At 47.4% G+C, this 27,225-nt stretch overlaps 1 protein-coding gene across 2 annotated transcripts in view; it reads left to right on the forward strand.

Moving 5' to 3' along the window:
* The window catches only part of SNTA1 (syntrophin alpha 1), an 88,716-nt gene that overhangs the window by 50,491 nt on the left and 11,000 nt on the right, over positions 1–27,225 (forward strand). The window contains exons 1-2 of one of the 2 annotated variants that reach the window (XM_059133530.1): positions 9,152–9,592; positions 12,664–12,849. In XM_059133530.1, the coding sequence (XP_058989513.1) occupies positions 9,283–9,592; positions 12,664–12,849 (496 nt within the window). In that variant the 5' untranslated portion in view covers positions 9,152–9,282. Of the gene's footprint in view, positions 1–9,151; positions 9,593–12,663; positions 12,850–27,225 lie in introns of those variants that run through there. The other variant, XM_059133531.1, reaches the window with a different exon arrangement.

The raw sequence follows: 27,225 nt of genomic DNA on the forward strand, positions 1-27,225 counted from the left end.
AAAGTTCTGAGATGCAAGAAACACCAAAGGGCAAATTAAACATGTAAGTAATTCTGAGGGAACATTCACCGGGTAATCAAGGATGATATCTGATTTGTGGGATTAGGAAAACAATGAGCACCAAAGTAGTAGATAAAGAGAGCAAATAATTTGGGAAAGAGTAATTGAAGGTAATAGAGTTAATACAATTAAGGAACATAACTTCCAAATTGGAGAACGGAGGTGTCCGCTGGTAAGACCTTTTTTTTCTTTTCCTTTCTTTCTTTCTTTTTTAAAAGATTTTATTTATTTATTTGACAGAGAGAAATCACAAGTAGATGGAGAGGCAGGCAGAGAGAGAGAGAGGGAAGCAGGCTCCCTGCTGAGCAGAGAGCCCGATGTGGGACTCGATCCCAGGACCCTGAGATCATGACTCGAGCCGAAGGCAGCGGCCAAACCCACTGAGCCACCCAGGCGCCCCAAGACCTTTTTTTTTCTTTTTAAAGATTAAAAAAAAAAATTTATTTGACAGAGAGAGAGATCGCTCGAGAGAGGGAACACAAGCAGGGGGAGTGGGAGAGGGAGAAGCAGGCTTCCTGCTGAGCAGGGAGCACAATGCAGGGTTTGATCCTAGAATCCTGGGATCAGGAACTGAGCTGAAGGCAGACGCTTAAGGACTGAGCCACCCAGGCAACCTGTAGTAAGACATTTAAAAAATATATTTTAGTTGTTTGAGAGAGAGACAGAGATAGTGAGAGAGAGCACAAGTGGGGAGGAAAGGGAGAAGCAAGCTCCCTGCTGAGCAGGGAGCCCAATGTGGGGCTTGATTCCAGGACCCCAGGATTGCTACCTAAACCAAAGGCAAATGCTTAGCCAACTGAGCTACCCAGGTGCCCCTAGATGTTGTAATTATTTTATGGGTGTGTGTGTGTAATTATATATGATATATATAATATATGTATATAAATATATAAAATATATGAATATAAATATATATTTATATAAAATATATTATATAATATAATATATAAAAATATATTATAATCATATGTATAATTGTATATAATATGTAATATTATATATATATATATATATATATATATATATTCATTTATATGAATGTGGGCTCCCAGCCCAGCGTGGAGCCCAAGTAGGGCTTGAACTCACAACCCTGAGATTGAGACCTGAGCCAAAAACAAGAGTCAAACATTTAATTGACTGAGCAAACCCGGTGCCCCTTAAATATTTTTAATAGTTAATAAAAATTGAATGTAACCCTATCAAACAAACCATGTCAGTTCTCCGCTGAATCCCTGCCAGTATCCTCCAGCTTGGAATAAAATCTGGGTATATTTCCTTGTCTCAGAGAATCAGCATTGTCTGGCTCCTCTGACCTCTCTGCACCTTCTCCTTTGGTCATTGAACTAGAACCGTCCAAAGAGGCAAAGGTCTTTCCCACCTCAAGAGCTTTGCACAGACTCTTTCCTCTAGGCGTAACTGGCTCCTTGTTAACTTTTAGGTCTTACCTTGAATATACGTCCTGCCCTGATACTGTCCAGAAGGTCCTCCTGCCCCTTGTTGTCCTCTATCATTGTCGCCTATTCATTTTTTTTTTTCAGGCACACATTAGGTTTGGTAATTATTTTAATTGTTTTTTTGTGTGTTTGTTTAAGAAAGACTCCTCCATTCGATTATAGATTCCATTAAGGCAGGACTGCCTTCTTCCTTCCTTCAGTCATTTTTTTTTTTAAAGATGGTTTTTAAAAAATTTTTATTTCCACTTTTAAGTATTTTTTTTAAAGATTTTATTTATTTATTTGACAGACAGAGATCACAAGTAGGCAGACAGGCAGGCAGAGAGAGAGGAGGAAGCAGGCTCCCTGCTGAGCAGAGAGCCCGATGCGGGGTTTGATCCCAGGACACCAGGATCATGACCTGAGCTGAAGGCAGAGGCTTTAACCCACTGAGCCATCCAGGCGCCTGCCTTCAGTCATTTTTAAGTAGACTCCACACCCAATGTGAGGCTTGAACTAGTGACCCTGAAATCAAGAGTCCCATGCTCTATTGACTGAGCCAGCCAGGCGCCCCAGGACTGTATAGAGCTGTCCAAGGTCTATCCCCGGTACATACCACAGTGTCTCCGTCAGAGCTGGGCCTTAGCAAATATTTTTGAATGAATAAATAAATGAATTGATGTCAGATTGAGAGAGGAGGCCCAGGAAGTGTCTGTTTGATCAGAAAGGATGTGATTTTCCTATCCCAGCCCCACTAAACAAAATTTATTAAATAAAGTAAGAAGAAAAGAATGGCAGCTGTGGACGGCATCCTTTTAAGTGGAAACCAGAACTCTTTTCTGCTATTCACCACTCATTCATCAAACATTACTGGACTTTTACTGTTTATAAGGTCTTGTTGAGGGGCTTTAATAGTGGGCAGTACAGTGCCTGCCCTAACAGTGGGAGGGCGTTGGGTCCTGCCTGAAGGGATGAGGTGCTGAGCTTAGCCCCTCCCCCAGCCTTCAGCCTGGAAGACCATCTCCCTGGTTATCTTTCAGGGACCTAAGCTCCTATTGCTCTCCCTCAGCAAGCATTCATTCATTCACTTATTCATTCATTCATTCATTCATTCATGCCAGGCACTATGCTAGATAGATAGAATTTCTGACCTCAGGGGGTGTCCTATCTAGTGGGGAGACAGGTGATAGGTAAACAAACATGGAAAGCATGAAGTACAAGCTGTGGAGGTAGTGCTTAGGATGGTCATGGGAGAATGTATTTTTTCTCAACTTTAATTTATTTATTTATTTATTTATTTATTTATTTATTTTAAGATTTTATTTATTTATTTGTCAGAGAGAGAGCAAGCGAGAGAGAGCACAGGCAGACAGAGTGGAAGGCAGAGTCAGAAGGAGAAGCAGGCTCCCTGCGGAGCAAGGAGCCCGATGTGGGACTCGATCCCAGGACACTGGGATCATGACCTGAGCCGAAGGCAACTGCTTAACCAACTGAGCCACCCAGGCGTCCCTATTTATTTATTTTTTTAAAGATTTATTTATTTATTTATTTGACAGAGAGAGAGAAATCACAAGTAGGCAGAGAGGCAGGCAGAGAGAGAGGAGGAAGCAGGCTCCCCGCTGAGCAGAGAGCCCGATGCGGGACTCGATCCCAGGACTCCGAGATCATGACCCGAGCCGAAGGCAGCGGCTTAACCCACTGAGCCACCCAGGCGCCCCTCAACTTTAATTTAAACAAGCTTTTTTTTTTCTTTAAAGATGTATTTATTTATTTGAGAGAGAGAGAGTGAGGGATGGCCTGGCAGAGGGAGGGGGAGAGAGAGAATCTCAAGCAGACTCACTGCTGAGCTCAGAGTCTAACGTGGGGATCAATCTCACAGCCCTGAGTTGAAATTGAGGGTCAGATGCTCAACTTACTGAGCCACCCAGGTGCCCCAATTTGAACAAGAATTTTAAGGAGGCAACCTGAAGGCATCTGGGTGGCTCAGTTGGTTAATCATCTGCCTTTGGCTCACATCATGATCCCAGGGTCCTGGGATGGAGTCCCGCATCAGTCTCCTTGCTCAGCGGGGAGCCTGCTTCTCCCTCTGCTCTTCCCCCAACCCCCGCCCCGTTTGCATGCTCTCTCTCTCAAATAAATAAATAGAAATCTTTTTTAAAAATTATTTTAATTTGTAATTAACATATAATGTATTATTTGTTTCAGGGATACAAGTCTGTGATTCATCAGCCTTACATAACACCCAGCGCTCACCATAATACATACCCTCCCCAATGTCCATCACCCAGCCACCCTATCCCCTCAACCCCCTTCTGTCCAGCAGCCCTCAGTTTGTTTCCTAAGATTAAGAGTCACTTATGGTTTGTCTGCTAAATAAATAAAAAAAATCTTAAAAAAAGGAGCAGCCTGAATCCCCCACACTGGGACAGCAAGATTAAAAAGTGTGAGTGTGACTTCCCTCTCCCCACCTTGGCTTAGGTGGGGAGTGGCCTCTTAAATGGAATGGGCTGCCTTCTGGAGAGATGAGAGCCCTGTTACTGGAGGCATCCAAGCTTAGGCTGGAGGGGGAGCTCTCAGGGATGCTACAGAGGGGCTTCTTGCTTGGAGTTGGGTAGGGATTTGGAGTTGGTGATATTTAATGGGTTCATCTTCTAACTCCCAAGACTTTAGGACACTAACATTCCTTTAAGTTCCACATGCCTACATGCTGTGAATCTGACCTTGACTAGGATCCTAGGGTAGGCAAAGCACCGTAATCAGAAATAACTTGGTTCATATTCAGGCTCTGCCATTTATTAACTGTATGACTTTGGACAAATTCCTTTCCCTCTCTAAGCCTTGTTTTCTACGTCCACAAAATGGAGATGATAAAGCCTGCCTTATCAGGCTGCACTGCAGATTGAAAGGTGCCGTATAAGGGAAGTACTTGGTTTGGTTTCTAATCCTATAGGGCACCATGGACTCTTAGACTTTGGAAGCCTGTCAACCTCCAATAAAATCCAGGGGCTTCTGGGTGGCACAGTCAGTTAAGTGTCTGTCTTTGGCTCAGATCATGATCCCAGTATCCTGGGATCAAGCCCCACATCAGGCTCCTTGCTCAGTGGGGAGCCTCCTTCTCCCTCTGCCTGTCACACCCCCTGGTTGTGTGCTCGCTCTCTCTCTTGCTCTCTCTCTCTCTCTCTCTCTCGCTTTCCCTGTCACATAAATAAATAAATCTTTAAAAAAAATTAAAAAACCCCCAGTAAGCTCCAAACCTCTCCCAGAGTGCAGTATGATGCCCCAGTTGAGTCTTGGTGCCAGACTAACTGGACTTACCACTTCACGTCTCTAAGCCTCAGTTTCCTCATCTGTCTAATGGGGATAATAACAGGACCTACTTCCTAGGTTGTCTTGAAGAGTAAATGAGATGACCTCTGGAAAACAGTTATGTTAAGCAGTGGATCATGTAAACTCACATTATGGCTGCCATCATTGGGTCTGGGAGGCCAGGGATGTAGGAATTTCTGCTTCCTGTCTTGGAGCCCGTGCATAGAGGGCTCCCCCTTTGACTAGGGCACCAGACTCTAGGTCCAAGGGGTTGAGCCTGCAGGGCCTGCAGGGGCAATTTGAGACTAGTTAGCTGGGCGGCTCCCTTTCCTCTTCCCTTTGCCCTTCCCCCTCTCATTCCTTGGGACTGAACTGGTTTCCTCTGGGAGCTGTGCTGTGGGGTTTGGTGGGGAGCCAGGCCTCTGTGTGTGTGTGTGTGTGTGTGTGTGTCTGGAAGGCCAATTCCTGAGCTACAGCAGAGAAGCATCAGCTGACCACAGTGGAGGGGCAGGGTGTTCCGCCAGCTACTGGGGTCTGGGGGTGGGCTGATGGGCACAGCTGATGGGCATTGCCCATACTGTGTGATCACCAACACACACATAAAATACACACACATACTCATATATATGCACACATACGCATGTACATACACATATGCATACATCACTCTTTTTTGCTCGCTGTACCTCCTTTGCCCTTCTCTGCTAGCCTCCTCTTATTCCGCACACATCTCCTCTCTTCTTCCTCCCTTCCCATTATAACCATAGAAAACAGTCCCCCAGGGGAGGAATTCTGTATCAGGGCTCTTTCTCATCAAGTTTGTCTAGGCTCATTAAGTCTTTTTTAAGCAGGGCAATACGTGGGGGGACTTTTAAGGATCTGGCTCCCGGCTTTGGTCCTGGGAAAGGAGTCTGATCTCTTGCCCTCCCCTCGTTTCTCGCCTCTTGCTTGATCCCTCCTCCCCTCCCTCATAACCTTTAGAATGAAGCTTGCAAAAGCCAAATAGAATGTAATTCTCATTTATCACAAGTGCTTACCCTTACTTTTCTCAGGTTTGCTCTACCATCTTTTTTTTTTTTTAAAGATTTTATTTATTTATTTGACAGAGAGATCTTTAGAGCATAAAACTAATACTTTTTTTAAAAAGATTTTATTTATTTATTTGATAGAGAGACAGTGAGAGAGGGAACACAAGCAGGTGGAGAGAGACAAGTAGGCTTCCTAGCAGAGCAGGGAGCCGGATGTGGGGCTCGATCCCAGGGTCCTGGGATCATGACCTGAGCTGAAGGCAGATGCTTAACAACTAAGCCACCCAGATGTCCCAAAACTCATACTTTTAAAATATCAATGCATAGGGACAACTGGCTGGTTCAGTCAGAAGAGCATGTGACGGGGCACCTGGGTGGCTCAGTGGGTTAAAGCCTCTGCCTTCCGCTCAGGTAGTGATCCCAGGGTCCTGGGATTGAGCCCCGCATCGGGCTCACTGCTCAGCAGGGAGCCTGCTTCTGCCTCTCTCTCTCTGCCTGCCTCTCTGCCTACTTGTGATCTCTATCTGCCAAATAAATAAATAAAATATTAAAAAAAAAAAGAACAGCATGTGACTCTTGATCTCAGGGTTATGAGTTCAAGCCCCGCATTGGGTATTAGAGATTGCTAAATCTCTATAGCTTTAGAGATTGCTAAACAAATTAACAAAAAACCACCTTAAAAAATATCAATGCATAATGCTGTATTTCTTCTTCCCCTCCCTCCTTCCTCTCTCACTTTGTCTCTTTCTCTCATTTACTGAATATCAGATATATATACACGTCAGACCCCGTTTGTGTATTTGTGTTTTAGTTGTGTCTTTCCTGTTTTGATACTTATCACTCTAAATTAAAGCTATTTGACTGATGCCTGTTTTTCAAGATAATTATAACTTGTATTTTTTTTTTTAGTGCTTACTATGTACAGGAATTGTGCCAAGCAGTTTACCAGCATTATTTTATTTATTTCTTATAATAATCCCAGGGATGGTAATTTCAATAATCTCATTTTATTGATTGTGAAATGGAAAGCTTAGAGTGTTAAATAAGTCACCCAGAACCACAGAGATAGAAAATGGCCTAGTGTAATGTGTCAGTTACATCTCAGTTAAGATGGGGTGGTGGGAAGAAAGGGCACAGTGAGCATTTGAACACAGAAAATCAGGATACAAAACCCATCTTCTTAACCACCATGGGGATCCTGCCTCTCAGTGGGCTGTGTGTCCTGTGAGGTGAGCTCCCATCCATCTTGTTTACAACTATCTTGTTGTAACCTAGTGCTTGTCTACCTAGCACTGTGTCTGGCATAGAGGGGATATTCAATATGTATTGCTGACTTAATTAATTACAAACTCATCCTTTGCTGCTAGGTGGGCTTCAGGAAGGAGTAGGAGTGAATGGGCTTGGAAACCAGACAGAGCCAGGTTAGAATAGAAGTTGGTTCTTACTAGTGCTGACTCAATTTCCCCATCTGTAAAATGGGAATAATAGGCTGTGCAGGGTGTGTGGGGTTTAAATGACAATGTCTGTAAATCAGCCAGCTCGTGTACCAATGTATAGCAAGCTGAATAAATGGCATCTGTGTATTATATGTACATGTGTATGTAATATACGTATTATGTATGTGGCCTCAGTGGATTTTTCCTGGTATAGAGTGGAGTCATTCCCTTGCAGTTGGACAGTTGGGCTGGTCTCTAGTTATTTGCAAACTTAAGTTTGCTGTGGACAATTGGTATATGTACCTGCTTTCCTATGAGTTTCCTTTTCCCCTTGTTCTACCTGAGGGTACAGGGAGTCTACATAGGGATGTAGTCCTAACTATTTATTGCCTAACACATCCCTGTTAGGAGTGGGAGCTGGAAAGGAGGGGCAGATATGAAGGCTGGATGAAGTGTGCGATTTGGTGAGATTTTTCTGGTAATGATCCCACCTCAATTTTGTATTTGGCAGCTGTCTGGCAGTGGTTCAGTGCCTAGGCACTGGTGTCAAACAAGACTCGTTTTGAGTCCACACTCTGTCCTACTCACAAATGTGTGATGGGTCAATTCGACCTTCTAAATCCAAGTTTTCCCAACTGTATAATGGGAGTGCTGTGAACTGCAGCTACTCCACAAGGCTAAAAGATAAAACAGGGACATCCTCAGATCTAGTCCTGGCCAATAGTAAGCATTCAATAAATAAAAGCGACTAGGGGTGCCTGGGTGGCTCAGATCGTGTTCCAGGGGTCCTGGGATGGAGCCCCAGCGGGGAGCCTGCTTCTCCCTCTCCCTCCACTCCTCCCCCTGCTGGTGCACACTCTCTGTCAAATAAATACATAAAATCTTTAAAAATAAATAAATAAAAGCAATCATACTGATTGCACAGGGGTCACAGTTTAAAATGCATTTTCACAAGCCGCCCTCTTAGTGCAGTAGGCAGCACAAGTCAGTCTCATAAAATGTATTTTCACGATTTAATCCTGACACAAACCCTGTGAGGTAGCGATTCTTGCCATCCCCATTTCATAGATAAGGAAATTGAAGCCAAGAGAAGTGAAGTGATGGAATCAGGGTCGACAAGGGGGTAACAGAGTGACACCCAGAGCCCCACCTTCCAGTTCTCTTTCCTTACACCAGGAGCTCTGGGCTCTCCTTCAGCCAGGTCTCTCTGAGAGTATGGGACTTCAGGCTTTTCTCTGTTCGACTGTTAACAGAACAGGTGGTTAATCGCTTAAACTCCCATCCAATTTCGAGGTGAGGACCGTGTCCACCCGCCCCCAAGCCTTTAACAGCTCGTAGCGTGCCCATCTTGGTGGGCGGGACCTTTCAGCGTTAGAAGCCACGCCCCCAGATAAGCCACGCCCACGGACCCAAGGCTCGGCCCCACCTCGGGAAACCCGCTCCTTCCAAACCCCGCCTGCGAAGTCCCTGGGGGCTCGGTATCTACACAAGTCCTGTCCCTGGAGGGCAGCTCTCCGCTATACAAAGCTCTGCCCCGACGCCCAAAGCCTTGCACCAGGATCCATGATTCCCTTTCTCCTGGGCTCCTACGCCTGTGAGCTACGGTGCCTGCCCTCGACGGCCTTGGGAGCTCAGAGGCTCTGTCGCAGGAACCTGCTTCCGATGCGAAGCCCCGCCCCTTTATGGCCCCGCCCAGCTCCTCACTTACCCGCCTCTCTCTTTATCTCTTGACCCCTACCTCCTACCCACAACGCCCGCAACCCTTAAGTACTCTTAAGCGGCATCCTTCAGGTCCTGGGCACCGCGGCGTCGCATCCACAGTTTGCCTGCGACCCCGCCCCTCTCCGTAGCCACACCCCCTGGACAGCCCCGCCCCCGAGGCTCCACCCCCAGCGGCCCGGGGTAGTAGCGGCTGGCCCAGTCGGGCCCCCGCTGCCCTCTGCCCTGGGCGCTTGGTCGGAGCCGGCCGGGCACTGCGGGGCAGGGCGAGCGCGGCGGCCCGGGGGCTCGGAGGCGAAGATGGCGTCAGGCAGACGCTCCCCGCGCACCGGGCTGCTGGAACTCCGTGCCGGGGCTGGCTCGGGGGCCGGCGGCGAGCGGTGGCAGCGGGTGCTGCTCAGTCTGGCGGAGGACGCTCTGACCGTGAGCCCCGCCGACGGCGAGATCGGCCCGGAGCCTGGCGCCCCGCGGGAGCCGGAGCCCGCGCAGCTCAACGGCGCCGCCGAGCCTGGCGCTGCGCCCCCGCAGCTGCCTGAGGCTCTGCTGCTCCAGCGGCGCCGCGTGACGGTGCGCAAGGCCGACGCCGGCGGGCTGGGCATCAGCATCAAAGGTGGGCGCCGGGGGCACCGAGGGCATGGGGGTCGCGGTGTCTGTGGGGCCGCCGAGGGCGCAGGGGTCGCGGAGCCTGGCAGCCTACGGAGGACGCGGAGTTGGAAGACTTCTGTCTAGGGTCAGGGAGGGTGTCCGAGGGGACAGAGGGACCGAGGACATCGGGAGCACCAAGGTCGGAGGGTTTTCGGGAGACGGAGGCCTAAGTCTGAAGGCACAGGTAGAGCGGGTGGGGGCGCAGCAAGGACAGGTGGGTGGGGAGTTCTGTGAGGAGGCATTGAGATGTCAGAGTTGCGTGGACATCAAGGACAAGAGGGACGGTAGGAGAGCAAAGGATGGAGAAAAGGGATTGAGGCCTGGGAAGCTACTGGGCAGGAAGGAGGAAGTCCCTGAGACACAACCAAGGTGGAGGGGAGGGGTAAGGCTTGAAGTTGGGAGCCCAGGTTTGGAGGCTTGGGTAGAGGCACAGGCTGGGTTCACAGACAGGGGTCCAGGAAGGACCTAGAAATCTGAGGACCCAGGACCCTGTGTATTTAGGCAGAGGGTCCTGGGCTTGAATTTCCTGATCTGGCCATCATCACCTTGCACATAATTGAGAGGAGAGCACACAGAGTTGTTACTCCTCTCTGAGAAATCTCAGCCCCCAATACTGAGCGATTTCTTTAGGAAGCACGGGGATTGTGTTTGAGTCCTGGATCTGTGTGAACTTAGACAAATCACTTCCCGTCTCTGGACTCTAGTTTCCTCACTGTATGTTGAGGCTGATGATAGAGTTGTAAGGTTTCTGTGAGAACTGGAGTCTGAAGTACTCACCCTGCAAACACACAGTAGGTGCTTGGTTAATTGTTGCTGTTAGATGAGAGGAAAAAAGGAGGCCAGGAGAGACTCCCAAAGCAACTAACCACAGTGCTTAAAATCCCAGTATACTCCCAGCAGCTGGGTTCACTATGCCTACCCATCTGCTTCTCGGGGTGCTGTCTGCCTTGGGAAAGGATGTGAGCTCTGGTATCACCTTGGATATGCACTCTTCTCTCTCCCCAGTGCTGGGTCTATTCATTGGTGTCTCCAGAGCCTTTGGCCTGGGTGAGAGGGTAGGGATGGTGAGAACTGAGCCACCACTGTGTGCTGAATGCTGTGTCTGGTGCTCTAGGCTTATGATCCATTTCATCCAGGCAACAAGTGGTAAAAAGTGGGGAGCATAATATCCATTTTGCAGGTGGAAAAACCGAAACTCAGAAAAATAAAACCATTTTCCCAGGCTCAAACAGTGAACGACAGTGCTGAGATTTCAACCTCGATTATCAGACCTTTAGAGAGTAGCCACGGATTTGGTTCTTCCCCATAGAAGGGCACATTCCCAGATAGCCGACCAAAGGAATCGAAAAGGGAGAAAGGGGGAAGACAGAGAATGGACACCAGTCTCGTCCCTAAACTCCAGAATGGGAGAGGGCAGCAGATCAATCCAGAAATTATACACTCAATGTGTTAAAGCAGAAAGGAACTTAGAGTTAATATAGAGTTCCATTTTATAGATGGACAAGCTGAGACTTGGAGAGGAGACAGACTTTCCAAGGTCGCATAAAGTTACTCCTTAGCTCCATACTGCCAGTTGGGAGTGAAGGTACTTTTAGGAGGGGTCAGGGGAAGTACCAGCTCCATTCTGTTCTTCTTGGATAAAGCCTGGGCTCTTGTTTCCATGGTGACCGCCCTCTGAGGGTCCAGCCCAGCTGAGGCAACCTGGAATGATCATAGCTTCAAACTGAACTGAAGTCCCTAATTTCTGGTGGGAGAGAGCAGATATAAATAGAAACCCATTCCCTGGGGCACCTAGGTGGCTCAGTGGGTTAAGTGTCTGCCTTCAGCAGAGGTCATGATCTTAGGTTCCGGGGTGGAGCCCCGCATCAGGCTCCCTGCTCAGTGGAGAGCCTGCTACTCCCTCTCTCTCTACCCCTCCCCCTGCTTATGCTCTTTCTCCCTCTCTTGCTCTGTTCAAATAAGTAAATAAAATCTTAAAAAAGAGAGAGAGAGAGAGAGAAAGTAACCCATTCCTTTCTAGGCTTAAATCCTGTGTGTTGCGGTGAGCAAACTGTTGGGCCCGTGGGGGGGCCAGGGGAGGTGTTCCAGTCTGACCTTTGCCACCAGTTTGTTGTGTGACCTTGAAATAATGACCTCCTCTTTATGGACTACTAGTTCCTCATCTTTAGTAATCTGGGTTCGACCAGTAATGTGGTATCTGAGAGCCTTAGTTACAGTCAAGCATAGGGTTAAGAGTGTTGCTTCTGGAGCCGGGAGACCTAGGTCCAAATGCTGCTTTCCTGCCACAAGCTAGCTGAATGACCTTGGGCAAGGGGCTTCTCTCCGCACTTCATTTTTCCTGATAGGAGACTGAGCATGCATATGTGATTGGGATGTTGTGAATATACAGTGAGACAACATTGAGAGCATTTAGCATGGTGCTTGGCCCTTAGTATATGAAACTAATGCGAATTATTATGTCTATTTCATATTTTAAAAGGATATTCAAGAGCTTAGCACTTAGCAATAAAGTGATTCAGTAAGATGTACTAGCTTTTTTTTTGTATCAGAGATGCAATTTGGATAGGCTTTTGAAATCTAGACTTTCAGGCCTTGATTTTCAGCTGGGTCCTGGACTGTAAAGCTTTCCAATTGCTGAAGAGATCCTTGGGTGGGGGGCATTGCAATAACGGACTTCTATCTTTACTCCAGGATAAAGGGTATCAGTGGGTTACCCCATTGTGGGAAAGTTGCCTAAAATACAAAATATTTAAGAAAAAGTGACTGAAGCACTTGTAAGTTGTTCAAACACGGATGAACACCCAAAGTGTTTAGCCAAAGATCCAGTGACCAAACTCCATTATGAATTTAGAACATGATTTATTAGTGTCCTAGAATCCTAAGACTCATTTCTGAGATCCTCTTTCCTCTTTCATCCCTGCTCTCCTGGCACTGGGCTGGGCACCGAGGTAGGCCTTCAGAAATAATTTTGCCTTCATGTACTCTCAAGCATTCAAGTGTCTGCCTCAGTTTCTTCCTCTTTTTGTGCCTGTGCAGGGGGCCGGGAGAACAAGATGCCTATTCTCATTTCCAAGATCTTCAAGGGCCTGGCAGCTGACCAGACCGAGGCCCTCTTCGTGGGGGATGCCATCTTGTCTGTGAATGGGGAAGACCTCTCCTCTGCTACCCATGATGAGGCGGTACAGGTCCTGAAGAAGACAGGCAAAGAGGTGGTGCTGGAGGGTAAGCACTGGGGACCCCAAGGGTGTTATTCTTTCCTCTGCTTACCCCAGGCTTCAAGTGGCCCCCGCCCAGCAGTGGGGGCTGGGAGGTGGGCCGGGTGGAAACAGAACTCGGGGACCCGCCTTGACACAGAATTGGGGTGGTGGTGGGAAAGCTGACACAGAGACAGACAGACTTAGTTTTCCTTTCTTCTCTTTCATTCCCTAGCTCTGTAGACTTGGGCAAGTCATTTCATTTCCCTGAGCTTTGGGTTCCTCATCTGTAGAACAGGGAGGTAACTTCTGTCTTGCTGGGTTGTGTGATCAGGGCAAAACAGACCTGGTAGGATCTGCCACCCTGTGAGTGAATCAGGGAAAGAGAGGAGCAGGGAGGGACTGAGGAAGGGGCAGCTAATATTCTCTCTTGAGGGAACTGGAGAGCTTCCAGCTACAGGGACCCTGAAACCCTGGGACCCATGCTCCCTTGGGAGAAGACTTGGCCTTTATGTTGCAGAACGTCAGATCCTTCCAGGAAGGATCAGAGAAGAGTCTTGAAGGGAGGACGTTGGTGGTTCCCCTCTGCTATCCTTGCACTGTGTGGTCTTGGATGAGATTGCCTTCTTTGAGCCTCGGTTTCCCCATTGGTTGCGATAAGCCTCTTGCTGTGGCTGTCCCATATCTGCCTTTTGCCATCTCTGTCAGGAGGTTTCTGCTTTGCTTAGCCCTTTCTTCAAACTCCCCTCTGTCAATTCCGGAAGCTGTGGGGGCCTGAGGAATGTGTGTTTGGCTCTTGGCCCAGAACAGGCACAGGGAGATGGCGGGGGCTGATGGAGAATGCCATGGCCAGCGAAGCTGCTGAGCTGAGCCCCAGGCCTGGATCCTCATAGATTGCCTTTGTGTCCCCAAACAGGTCTCTAAGAGGCCACAGAAACAAACAGGCTCTGGGGGATCTTTGGCATGCTCGTGGCCCTGACCTTGGTTCTCTCTCAGTTTTGTTTTATTTTTACATTTTCAGTGTATGTCTTTAAGTGCCACTGGTGCATTTTTAAAGTATATACTTTTTTTTTTCTAAGTGGATAGATCTCTATTTTTTTTAAAGATTTTATTTATTCATTTATTTGACAGAGAGAGAATGAGAGAGTGAGCATGAGATGGGGAGGGTCAGAGGGAGAAGCAGACTCCCCCGTGAGGAGGGACCCCGATGCGGGACTCGATCTGGAACTCCAGGATCATGACCCGAGCCGAAGGCAGCTGCTCAACCAACTGAGCCACCCAGGCGCCCCTAAGGATACACTTAAAAAAAAAAGTCAACTCTGTGTTCTTGGTCCTTGAAGCTTAAGTGTAACAGTCATATTTTAACAGCAAAGTTAAATAACAAGATCACTGATAAATGATAGAGATAAAAGAGACTCTCCCTACACTATGCCTCATTACTTTGGTATTTATAGCCAGTAATGCAGCTGAAACTCATCAAAATGTCATATTTGGGTTGACTTGAGAAGATCTCTTAGTTTCTGCTATTTGAAAGTTTAATCTGGAGGTGGTAAGATTTCTACTGTAGACACATTCCTAATCTACACGGAGGTCCTCCTCCCCCTCTCATCTTCAGATGGAGAATGTCTCTCTATCTGAGTTCTCAGCGTGGGTCATTCTGAAAAAATAACATCTTTGAGTGTTGGAAGCTTGAGGCAACTCTTGGCTTCAGGAGCTAATACCCAAGCCTTCTGTATCATTCTGGTACTCCATTTCTTCCTTACTAAGCCAAGAAACACTTACAGACACCTGCTATGTACCTGGTGTACAGAGCATTGGGTCAGAAGCTAAATCTGACCCAGGCCCTCTCCTGAAGGAGCTCATCATCTTGTGGAGGAGATAAAATGTAAACACTGTCTTGTTCATACAAACTATTTAAAAATCAGTTTCTTTTTCTTTTTCTTTTTTTTTTAAAGATTTTATTTATTTATTTGACAGAGAGAGATCACAAGTAGATGGAGAGGCAGGCAGAGAGAGAGAGAGAGAGAAGCAGGCTCCCTGCTGAGCAGAGAGCCCGATATGGGACTCGATCCCAGGACCCTGAGACCATGACCTGAGCCGAAGGCAGCGGCTTTAACCCACTGAGCCACCCAGGCGCCCTAAAAATTAGTTTCTAAACTCTGTCTGCTCTGTGATCAATTTCTGGCCTTGGGTAAGACCCTTGCCTTCTCTGGCCCTCAGCTTCCCTAGCAGTTGGGATTGGACTAGATGAGAGATGATCAATCGCTTTCATCTTCAGTGTCATCTTTCCTGGTGGATACTGGGAGACATGTATCTGGAAGGACTGGGAAGTCTTGTCTGGGCTCAGCAGAAAGGAGCTGGAAGTGATTAGCCATGTCTATCATGGGTACAGTAAGGAATAGAAATAACATGTGTACTGCTCTAGGATTGAGGGTCTGTAGCCATTACATTTTCTGAGACTTTTCCTAGGGTGAGATCTTTCCTTGGCAAACCTTGCCCCCAGTCTCTGGCTGGAACCTGGCCTATCTCTTGCCCAAAATAGGATGTGACACACGGTAGGCACTCAATAAACATTAGTAACTTACCCTCCTCCTATCACATTTATTTAGAATTGGTATTATTTCCTTCTGGAATGTTTGGTAGCATTCTCCAAGGAAGTCATCTTTATAGAAAGGTTTCTTTTTTTTTTTTAAGATTTATTTATTTTTAAAGATTTTATTTATTTATTTGACAGAGATCACAAATAGGCAGGCAGAGAGAGGAAGGGAAGCAGATTCCCTGCTGAGCAGAAAGCCCGATCATGACCAGAGCTGAAGGCAGAAGCTTAACCCACTGAGCCACCCAGGTGCCCTTTATTATAAATTTGACAACTAAAAATTTGGCAAAATAGATTTGTTTATAATCTTCCCATATTATTCCTCCCTTTTGGATGCAAGTGCTCTCTGCTTTCTTTTTCTTCCTCCTTTATACTGCTCTGCTCAGTGGTTTGTTTTTTTTTTTTTTAAAGATTTTATTTACTTATTTGACAGACAGAGATCACAAGTAGACAGAGAGGCAGGCAGAAAGAGGAAGGGAAGCAGGCTCCTCGCTGAGCAGAGAGCCTGATGTGGGGCTTGATCCCAGGACCCTGGGATCATGACCTGAGCCGAAGGCAGAGGCTTTAACCTACTGAGCCACCCAGGCACCCTTATTATAAATTTGACAACTAAAAATTTGGCAAAATAGATTTGTTTATAATCTTCCCATATTATTCCTCCCTTTTGGATGCGAGTGCTCTCTGCTTTCTTTTTCCTCCTTCTTTATACTGCTCTGCTCAGTGGTTTTGAGGGGAATCTCAGTCTAGTGGCAGGGGTTGGGGGGAACAGCTGAGTGAAACTACCAGATTACAGATGTGTCATAGGTGCTGAAGTGGGATCTGTCCAGGGATGCGAGGAGGCAGGGGTTACTTCTCTCTGGATAGTCAGGAAAGGCTTCCTGGAGGCGGGATGCTGGCACTTTATGAACAACAAGCAGATGTGGGTATGGGGTGGGGAAAGGACATTCCAGGCAGGGAAGCTCTGTGAGCAGGACCTCAAGGGGGTGAAATGACTTGACTTAGCTGGGGAACTGCCTGTGAACTAATTAGGTATATCTGAGACGAGGGCGTGAGGGAGTAGAAAAAGAGGAGGTTGTCCAGACTGAGAGCCTTTAGGGCCTTGAATGCCAGGCTAAAGGCATTTGGACTTCCCCCGGAGGAAAACAGAGAGCCATTAGAGGGGGTGCAGCACATGGGCATATCTGGGTTTTAGCAGCATCGGCCTGGTTTGAAGGAGGCAGAAATAGATACAGAATGGCAGTGAGGAAGCTGGGACCATAGACGAAGGGGATGGTGGTGGTTTGTCCTAAGCAGGCTTGGATAGGAGGAGGAGTGTGGAGGTGTGGCCTTCTTGTAAGTTTTTTCCAGCCTTTTCTTGTTGAGTCTCTTTCAAGCTACTTTCGGAGCCCAGCAGCCTTGGGGAAGGGTAATTCCACCCAGTTCAGCCAGGGACAGGCCTTGGGATCGGAGTCTTTGAATTGCCAAAGTGACCTGAGGAGCCTGGAGGATTTGAGGGAGCTGAGATGTTGGGATGTGGTTGTTCTTGAGATATGGGGGAGCTTGTGGGGACGCTAAGGATCTGGCAGCTTCAGCTGTCTGGACTCAGGACTCTCTGGGCCTCAGTTCCTCCTTGGAGGCCAATTCTAGCCACATTGTTCAAAATTCCCCACCCCCATCCCACTCCTGAGGCCAGATCCAGGGGGCATGGAAAGATGGCCTGTCCTGTGGATGTGAACCTGGCAGGGCAACTGGACATCATTCCTGAGGCCTGGGGCTCAGTGGGTATTGAGCCCCCTGAGAGCATTCTAGAAGGACAGATGTCACTAGCTAACTCTGGGTGGCAGCCTACTTCCCTGGCCTAAGTCAGGGGTTCAGCTGGGCCTCATTAACCCTGGCCTGCCTTGTAGGCCCTTTCCTCTGCTAGGTCAGGGGTTTGCACAAATGTTTTCAGCTTGTTCTCAGCCACAGGGATGTGTTTGTGATCAGAGTCTGGGCCCAAGCTGGCAGCCAAAACGCCTCTGTCTGCTGCTTAGAGAGGCCCATTGTGTGCACAGACCTGGAGCCAGGGCCAGCTTAGGCCCTTGGAGACCAGGCCTGGGGGAAAATCAAGAGACAGCCAAATGCTGTCCACCCCCTCCACCCGCTCCACCCCCATTGTGGCTGGCAAGATAGGGACAACAGAGAGCCTGTGATGCATTAAAAAATAATACTAAAGGACAGAGGCACCTGGCTGGCTCTGTTGGTAAAGCATGTCACTCTTTTTTTCTTTTCTTTCTTTTTTTAAAGCTTTTATTTATATGAGAAGGAGAGAAAGCGCATGAGTACAAGCAGGGGTGGGGGGGCAGAGGGAGAGGGAGAGGCAGGCTCCTCAGGGAGCCCTAACTGGGGCTCTATCCCAGGACCGCAGGATCATGACCTGAGCCAAAGGCAGGCACCTAATTGACTGAGCCACCCAGGTACCCAATCACTCTTTTTTTTTTTCAAAGATTTATTGAGGTACCTGGGTGGCTCAGTCGTTGGGCATCTGCCTTCATTTCAGTTCATGATCCCAGAATCCTGGGATGGAGCCCCATGTCGGGCTCCCTGCTTGGCGGGAGGCTTGCTTCTCCCTCTCCCACTCTCCCTGCTTGTGTTCCTTCTCTTGCTGTCAAATAAATAAATAAAATCTTAAAAAAAGGGGCGCCTGAGTGGCTCAGTGGGTTAAAGCCTCTGCTTTCAGCTCAGGTCATGATCCCAGAGTCCTGGGATCGAGCCCCGCATCGGGCTCTCTCCTTGGTGGGGATCCTGCTTCACTTCCTCTCTCTCTGCCTGCCTCTGCCTACTTGTGATCTCTCTCTGTCAAATAAATAAAATCTTTAAAAAAAAAATCTTAAAAAAAAGATTTATTTTTTTTATTTGAGAGAGAGAAAGAGAGAGAGAGAGAGAGAGAGGAGGGGTGTGAGCAGGGGGAGGGGCAGAAAGAGGGAAAAAGTCTTAAGCCTACTCCACTCAGAGCCCAGAGCCTGTGGTGGGGCTTAATCTCACAACCCTGAGAGCATGACCTGAGCCCAAACCAAGAGTCTGACACTTAACTGACTGAGCCACCAGGTGCCCTGTGCATGTTACTCTTGATCTTGGGGTTGTGAGTTTGAGCCCCACATTGGGTGAAGAATTAGTTAAAAACAAAAATCTTTAAATACTAATAATACTAAAGGATAATAAAAGTCAGTTTCAATACTTTATACAAAATAGAGAAGGTACATCCCACATAAAGATCAAACTTTTTTTTTTTTTAAAGATTTTATTTATTCATTTGAGAGAGAGAGAGAGAGACAGAGAAAGCACACAAGCAGGGGGAGAGGCAGAGGGAGAGGGAGAAGCAGGCTCCCCGCTGAGCCAGCTGGAAGCCCAATGTGGGGCTTGCTGAGCCAGCTGGGAGCCAGATGTGGGGCTTGATCCCAGGACCCTGGGTTCACGACCTAAGCCAAAGGCAGACACCCAACCATCCAAGCCACCCGGGCACCCCATGATCAAACTTTTAAAAGACAACACTCATAGAGTAGCATGTCCATAAATATTCATGATAAAAGGCAGTATGGTGTGGGTACCTCAGTCAGTAGAGTGTCCATCTCTTCATTTTGGCTCAGGTCATGATCTCAGGGTCCTGGGATCGAGCCCTGTGTCAGGCTCTGCATTCAGCACAGTGTGCTTGTGGATTCTCTCTTTTCCTCTCCCACTGCTCTCTCCCTCTCTCTCTCTAAAATAAATAAATCTTAAAAAAAAAAAAGCAGCATAGAATGATAGCATTTCTGTAAGCCCCATTTTACAGACAAGGTTGCTGAGGTTTGCTGAGCATAAATAACTTCCTTCGGGTCATACGATTAGTAAATCGACTGAATTCAAACTGAGGTCTGTCTGGTTGCTGAGGCCACTGTTGCTTCAGCCTTGGGTAACACATACCTTGCCTGGTTATTTGCAAGATTAAAAACTAAAACACACCAAGGCCAGTGCTCCTAGTAGGTATTCGATTATTTAGTTTATTTGTTCTTTTTAAGGGCGGGACCATGCATTTGAAGTACAGAGCACAATGTCTTTCACATGTAAGCGTTCAGTGAAATGTCAGCCTCTCTCATCTTTATGTCCCCAGCAAGCCCTCAGTGTTATTTCCTCCAGTGAACCTGAAGGTCTTTCAGGGCAAGACTCCTGTGCAGTTTGTCTCAGAGCCCTGCACCTGGCACTGAGCCCAGCGGCACGAATTAGCTTCTGGTCAGTAGGGATCTGTCCCTGGGGTACATCTCTGACCCTTTCTGCTTTACCAGAACCTTGTCAATTGCGGTTGGCTTTCCTAATTGTTTCAGATGGGGCTTAGAGCTCAGGCCGGGCTTGTTGAAGTCCTGAGAATATCCATGGTGAGTCCTTGGGACTCCTGCCGGCTCCTTCCCTGGGAGATGGGCGCTGCCAGGTGTCCTGCCCAAAGTCTAGCTTAATGTATCACAGCTGTTAAAGGAGAGGCTGTCAAAGGAGAGACCGAGTCACGGATGCAGCTAATCTGAAGCTACCCTGCTTGGCTTAGCCACATGATGCCGTGCCCCTGAGACACCTGAGGGACTTCTGAGTGGAGCCCCCATCTAGTCCTTCCATGGCCACTAGACCTGTTGTTCTCAAGGAAACATTTATTTTTTAAAATTTTTAAATAAGATTTTATTTATTTATTTGGCAGAGAGAGACACAGCGAGAGAGGGAACACAAACAGGAGGACTAGGAGAGGGAAAGCAGGCTTGCCGCAGAGCAGGGAGCACGATGCGGGGCTCAATCCCAGGACACTGTGATCCTGAGCCTAAGGCAGATGCCCGATGACTGACCTGCCCAGGTGCCCTTTGTTCCCTGGATCTTGATTAAAATGCCTGTGGGGTCTCTGGAGACACGTTCTGGCCTCCATTAGCTGTGTGAGCCTGGCTGCCAATGGTGGTGGAAGAAATAATGACGATAATGATGGTGATGGTGGTGTCTGCTGTTTATTGAGCCACCAGCAATATGCTGGGCACCGTGCTAGGTGCCTTCCATATGTTTTCTCACTGAACCCTCAAATCCACCTCTGTAACTTAGGCTTGTTATTTGTCCCATGGTGCGGATGAGAGCACTGAAACTCAGAGAGGTTTTGCTGTTTTCCCAGGGTTACACAGTGGCAGAAATGGATTTGGGCTCGTATCTGTTAGATATAAGAACTCATGTTTTTAAGTATTTATGATGCATTGCAAGTCATGTCACCCCTGTGAGACTATTTATTCAATGTATCCAACTGTTACATAAGGACAGGGACCTTTATTGAACTATTGCCATTAGGTGAAGATGTGTGTGAAAGTCAGGCTTGGCGCTCGTTCTATGGTGGGCTCTCAGTAAGCATGACTTCCTCCCAGTACTAAGGTCCTGGAGTCCTTTGCTTATTGAGGTGACAAGAGCTTCATCTCCGGATCCTGTCTTACATGGTTTGGAATGTGCTGATACATGTATATATATATATAGTATATATATAGATATTTAAATTTTCATTTAAATTCAATTTAGTTAACATACAGTGTATTATTAGTTTCAGAGGTAGAATTTAAGTGATTCATCAGTTGCCTGTAGCTCCCATACGGTGCTATATTTTTGAAAGAAAAGTAGATTTTTAAAAGATGTAGAAAAGTAAAATATAAAAAACCTGAGGAGAATGTAAAGCAATTATCTTCTTCATCATCTTCTTCTTCTTCTTTTTTTTTTTAAAGATTTTATTTATTTATTTGACAGAGGGAGAAAGAGCACAGGTGGGCAGAGAGGTAGGCCAAGGGAGAGGGGGAAGCATGCTCCCCACTGAGCAGGGAGCCCAATGCGGGACTCGATCCCAGGACCCCGGGATCATGACCCGAGCTGAAGGCAGACGCTCAACCGACTGAGCCACCCAGGCGCCCCCTCTTCTTTTTTTTTAAGATTTTATTTATTTGAGACAGATAGAGTGCACAAGTGGGGTGGGGGGAAGCACAGAGGGAGAGGGAGAAGCTGGCTTCCTGCTGAGCAGGGAGCCCAATATGGAGCTCTATCCCAGGACCCTGAGATCGTGACCTGAGTTGAAGTCAGACACTTAACCGACTGAGCCACTCAGGTGTCCCAAGCAATTATCTTCTTCTAGAGATAATTGCAGTTGATATTTTTACACTTTCAGAAAGTTTCCATTTTTGTTTTGATCATTTAGCAAGTTGAGGACCAATTTCCAACTTAGTGCATGTAACTGTCTCATTATTATTATTATTTTTTAAGATTTATTTTATTTATTTATTTGACAGACAGCGATCACAAGTCAGTGAGAGGCAGGCAGAGAGAGAGGAGGAAGCAGGCTTCCCGCAGAGCAGAGAGCCTGATGCTGGGCTCGATCTCAGGACCCTGGGATCATGACCTGAGCTGAAGGCAGAGGCTTAATCCACTGAGCCACCCAGGTGCCCCTGTCTCATTACTTTTAGTGGTAGTATAGTATCTCTTTATTGGGATTTGTATATTTATTTAACAAGTATTTACTGATGCCCTGCTCTGCACTAGGACTTGATGTTGGTGCTATGGACATAGCTCTGAACAAGACTGAGTGGTCTGCTAGTCAGAGAGCTCCCATCTCATACTTAGCAGCCCCTACTCGTGGACATTCAAGTTGTTCTTAGCCTTTTGCATTATAGACAATGGTGCCGTGAGCTCTCTGTGGACCTGTGAGCATTTATCTGAAGCGAGGTTCCTGCACAGGGTGTTGTGAGGTCAAAGGGTTCACTTGCCTTTAGGATCTTGACAGATGGCATCTGTTGTACTGCTCGAGGGTGTGGTAAAGTGAGATTGTCATGCCACAGAGTGTGGCAATGCAGGCTCTGTTGGTCAGGCCTGATGCAGGGCCTGCCAGGGGCTGGGAACTATTTATAACCCAGCCTTGCTAGACCAGCAGAACCTAAAAGGTCGCCCCTTCCAGAGCCTTTAGAATCCCACATCCTCTCCAGACCATCCTTGGCAAGCAGGTGGGCAGCCTCAACATGAGTCTTCACAATACCTACTCAGAGAGCTGGCGCATCCATGCCCATCATACAGGCAAGGAAAATGAGGCAGAGAAACCTTGGGACTGCCAAAGCCAGAGAACTGGAGACAGGACCTGGACTGAAAACTTTGCCTATCACTGTTTCCTGGGCCTATCCCCTTAGATAGTCATACTAAGAACAGCAGCAAAAAATAGCCACAAGGCAGTTTATTGAAGACTTGGTCTTTGCTAGGCAGGGCAAAGTGCTTTACTGGTATTGAGTCTTTACTGGTATTGAGAAATGGATCTATTTTAAAGATTTTATTTATTTATTTGACAGAGAGAGAGGAGGAAGCAGGCTTATCCACGGAGCAGAAAGCCCGATGCGGGGCTCGATTCCAGGACCCTGGGATCATGACCTGAGCTGAAGGCAGAGGCTTTAACCCACTGAGCCACCCAGGTGCCCCAAGAAATGGATCTATTTTACTCCCATTATAATGATGGAGAAATTGGGGCACCTGGATGGCTCAGTAGGTTAAGCAGCTGACTCTTGATTTCTGCTCAGGTCATGATCTCAGGGTCATGGGATCAAGCCCCGTGTTGTTCTCTGGGCTCAGCACAGAGGCTGCTTGAGAGTCTCTCTCTCCTCCTCCTCTTTCCCTCCTTCTCCTCCCCTCCACCCTCCTTGCACGTGATGTCTCTCTCTCATTCTCTCAAATAAAATAAAATAAAATAAAATAAAATAAAATAAAATAAATCTTTAAAGATGAGGAAATAGAGGGTCACAGAAGTCACAGAAGTCAAGTCACTTGTCCAAGGTCACCGAGCAAAGAAGTTACACCCAAACCTGCCTCACTCCAGAGCCCACACTCTCCAAAATGAGAAGCCCCAGGTCTGTCTAAATTCATTCATTGAACAAATTTCATACTTACTGATTACCTAGTATATATATGTCAGGTACTATACTAGATTCTGGGGTACCCTAGTGCATAAGAAAGCAAGTCCCTGCTCTCATGGAACCGACATTTTGGCTGGAGGAGAGAGTCTCTAGCCTAGTAAACAATTGGATCTTAGATCACTTGATTTTGGCCAGGGCCAAGTAGGTGAGTGCCCACTGAACAGACAAGGGACAGCTTGAGCTTAGCGGATGGGCTTTACTCAAGACTCAAAGCCAGGACGTTCAGTCACAAGCATTAGTGAACACTGGGATAAGTACTGGGGATACTGGTTGAGCTAAAATGGATGTGTCCCCTTCTCTCTGCAGCACATTTGCTCCTCCCAGTTTTCCTGGGCCAGGTGAATGATCCTGCCCTGTTTCAGTTCCTTGTGTTCCTGGGGGAGTCTTTTTCCTGGATCCTTGGGGCCAGGCCTGGGTCCTGTCTCTTCTTGGCAGAGCTATAAGGGAACGGGGCCTCTGGAAGGGTCAGGGTGCCCTATGTTTGTGTGTCTTAGCTTCCCTGAGGAGGATGGATCCAAGTATCACTGATTCACCAGGCTCCTGGGTCAGGGGCTTGGCTGGGGAGGGTGTGGACCAGCTGGGCTTATCTTTGGAGTCTCAAGAATGCTGACCACAGGGCCGTCAGCCCTCAGGCCACTGCCTTTGGCTAGCCCCACCCTGCCTGGGCGGGTGACTCAGGCAGAAATCAGAGCAGGGAGGAGGCCTCTGAGCTGGGCTATTTATGGCCACATTCTGGGGCCCCCTGAACCCCACCCCCACTCTGGGACAAGCCAATTGGTTTGTGAAACCCAAGCCCTGTTTTGGGCATCGGCTTGTGTGCTGTCCATTTATAGTAAGTTTCTGTGGGAAAGGAGAAGGAGGACCCAGTTCTGGGACAGCCTGGGTGAGCAGGGGCTCTAAGTGGTTTCTCTGGCTTCCAAAGTTGACAAATGTTCATTTGCCAAGCATGTAGCATAGGAGATCCCTGCTGGATTCTAGGGACACAGAGATGAGTCAGATGAGGTCCATGCCCTCACAGAGCTCCCAGCCTATTGGGGGACACAGACTTCCACACACATACATAGGAGAGTGGGGTGTAGGAGACTGCAGAAGTGATGGGTGTAGTGGATCCAGAATGGGCATCTGGGAAGGCTTCCTAGAGGGGTAATGGAACTGGGCTGGGCTGTGGCACCTTCTCTCCCTTGAATGAACCTGTCATACCTTGGCATTCATTTCTTCATTTACAGAACACTGACTCCTGGTTCAGCTCCAGTCTATTTTCCGTCCTCTAGGAGCTCCCATTTTGGTGAGAGAGACCCCCAGCATACGAAGTCTCAGCAGAGTTCTAAGAAGGGCAGGGGTGGCTGGTAGGTAAGAAACTCATATTTCTTGAGTCCCTTACCTCTGCCACATGGTTTATATCATCTTATTTAATTCTACATCTCTCTGGGGGAGATATTGTTATTCCTCTTTTATTGACTTGCAGAACAAGGCCCAGGCCAGTGAATTTCCTTGTCCTTGGTCACATAGCTAGACAGCACTGGAGCTGGAATACAAATCCAAGATTTGTAAATCTGAGCTATATACTGAGGTGCCTGGGTGGCTCAGTCAGTTAGGCGTCTAACTCTTAATTTTGGTCAGGTCATTATCTCAAGACTGGTGAGATTGAGTCCTGTGTCAGGCTCCACCCTCAGCACAGAATCTGCTTGAAATTCTTTCTCCCTCACCCTCAGCTGCCCCCCCATCTAGGACATGTGCACACATGCATGTGCACACACACACTCTTGTCTCTCAAATAACTAAATAAAATCTTAAAAGAAACCCCAAAAAACTGTGTACTAAGAGCATTCTGTGCAGAGAGAACATTTTCAAAAGAGTGCAAGTTTGGACCATCCCAAAGGTCTAAACACTTCTACTTACTTGGTTAGAACTTAGTCATGTGACCACACCTAGCTGCAAAGGAGCCTGGGAAGTGTGGTTTTTCTTCCAGGCGGCATGGGCATGGTTCTATAAGCCAGGGGAAACAGGAGAGCATGGATGTTGGCATGCATCCTGAAGAGGCCAGGATCATTAGACTAGAGGGTGAGATTAGGGATGTAGCAGGAGGTGAAACCAGAAAGGTAGGCAGGGCTTAGGTCCTAGAGAGCCTTGGATTTTGATGAAAGGTACAGGGGAGCCAGAGCAGGACTTTGTGCAGGGGAGCGGTGTGGCCAGTGACAGCAGGGGGATGTATCAGTTGAATCTCCCCTCCCCATACAGGGTGGGGGGTGGGGAGTGGGGAGGCTGTATTAATCCGGAAGCTTTTGTCTGCAAGTAACAGGAACTCAATTCAAAGGGGTTTAGACAGTGAAGGAAATGAGTTTTCCTCAGAAAACCTAAAAGCAGCATGGCTACATGGTATATTAGTTTAAGGCCTCACCATCCTCAATGTGTTGAGTCCTTGTGCTCAAAAAGTGACTATCATTGCTCTAGGACCAACCCCCTCCCAGCAACTTATAAAGGCTAGAGAGAGGAGAGAAAGGGAAGGGAGTGTACTTTCCTTCAGTTCTCATTGGCCAGAATTGTATCATCTGCCCCTTTCTAAACCAATCACAAGGAAGAGGGATGGAAGGATCATGGTTAGCTTTGACCAACCATGATTTTCTTCCTTGTTTGGGAAGAAGCCAAATCTGTGGGGCTCAGGATTCTGTTAGCAATGAGAAAAGTGGGGGGGAATGGTTTGACTATTAGTTAGGCTGTAATATGTCCCACCTCCATTGCCCCTTGAGACATAATCCAATAGTCAGTTCTGGGATAAGTCATTGCTGCAATGATGAGGATGAGTCATTGAGTCATTTTTAGTCCTAGTTCCCAAACTTCAGACCTAGACTTAATTCTTTCAAGAAAACCTGCTCTTGTTTTCAGCTTAATTGCTCTTCCAACCCTAGTAGGGTTTGTAACTTCCTCTCACTTTCACTGATGTTTGCCTTGGATCCTGTCTGAGCCTGAGGGACAGTCTTCTGTGATAGAAATAGCTTCTTATCTGGCTTTTCCAGGGAGCCGGGCCAGTAACTGCGTCCTCACCCCTTCCTGGTGTGTTTGATCACAGGCAGAACATACTGGTTAGGCTTTATTTATTTATTTATTTTTTTAAAGGTTTTATTTATTTATTTGACAGACAGAGATCACAAGTAGGCAGAGAGGCAGGCAGAGAGAGAGAGAGGGAAGCAGGCTCCCTGCTGAGCAGAGAGCCCGATGCGGGACTCGATCCCAGGACCCTGAGATCATGACCTGAGCCAAAGGCAGTGGCTTAACCCACTGAGCCACCCAGGCGCCCCTGGTTAGGCTTTAAATGCAAAAGTCAGATGGTTGGCAAGTCAGATGGCCATGAGGGCATGGTAGTTGAAGGGAGAGGAAGGGAGGCTGCCCAAGGATTAGTAGGTATAAGCACCCCTTAGCAGGGCAGCAGGGGGGACAGCGTAGCTAGGAGAAGAGTGACCAGTACTTGGGTAAGTCTTTTAACCACTATGACGTACACAATGTCTTCCCAGTAGCTGATTTTAGAGATGAGGAGACTGCTGCTCATTGGAATTGGGAACAGTCCAGATGCCAGGGCAAATGTGGCAGACAGTGTTGGTTGCTTGCCTTCCAACTACTTCCCCTTCTTTGTTGCTAACAGAATGCTGATTTTATTGGGTGGAAATATGATCTAAGTCATGATTATTCCCTTTCACTAATGATATTTCTAGAAGTGGGCATGGAGCCCAGTCAGGCCAATGAGATATAAATCTTCATGGGAATATTTACCTCTCTGATAAGGAGTTTTGAGGAGAAAGCCCTTTGTTCTGCCTATCACTTCCCTGCTTTGGGTTTTGTCATGTAAGAAATGATTGGTTTGAGCTGTGGCAGT

The sequence above is a fragment of the Mustela lutreola genome, chromosome 9 (assembly GCF_030435805.1).
Source record: "Mustela lutreola isolate mMusLut2 chromosome 9, mMusLut2.pri, whole genome shotgun sequence".
Classification (NCBI taxonomy): domain Eukaryota; kingdom Metazoa; phylum Chordata; class Mammalia; order Carnivora; family Mustelidae; genus Mustela; species Mustela lutreola.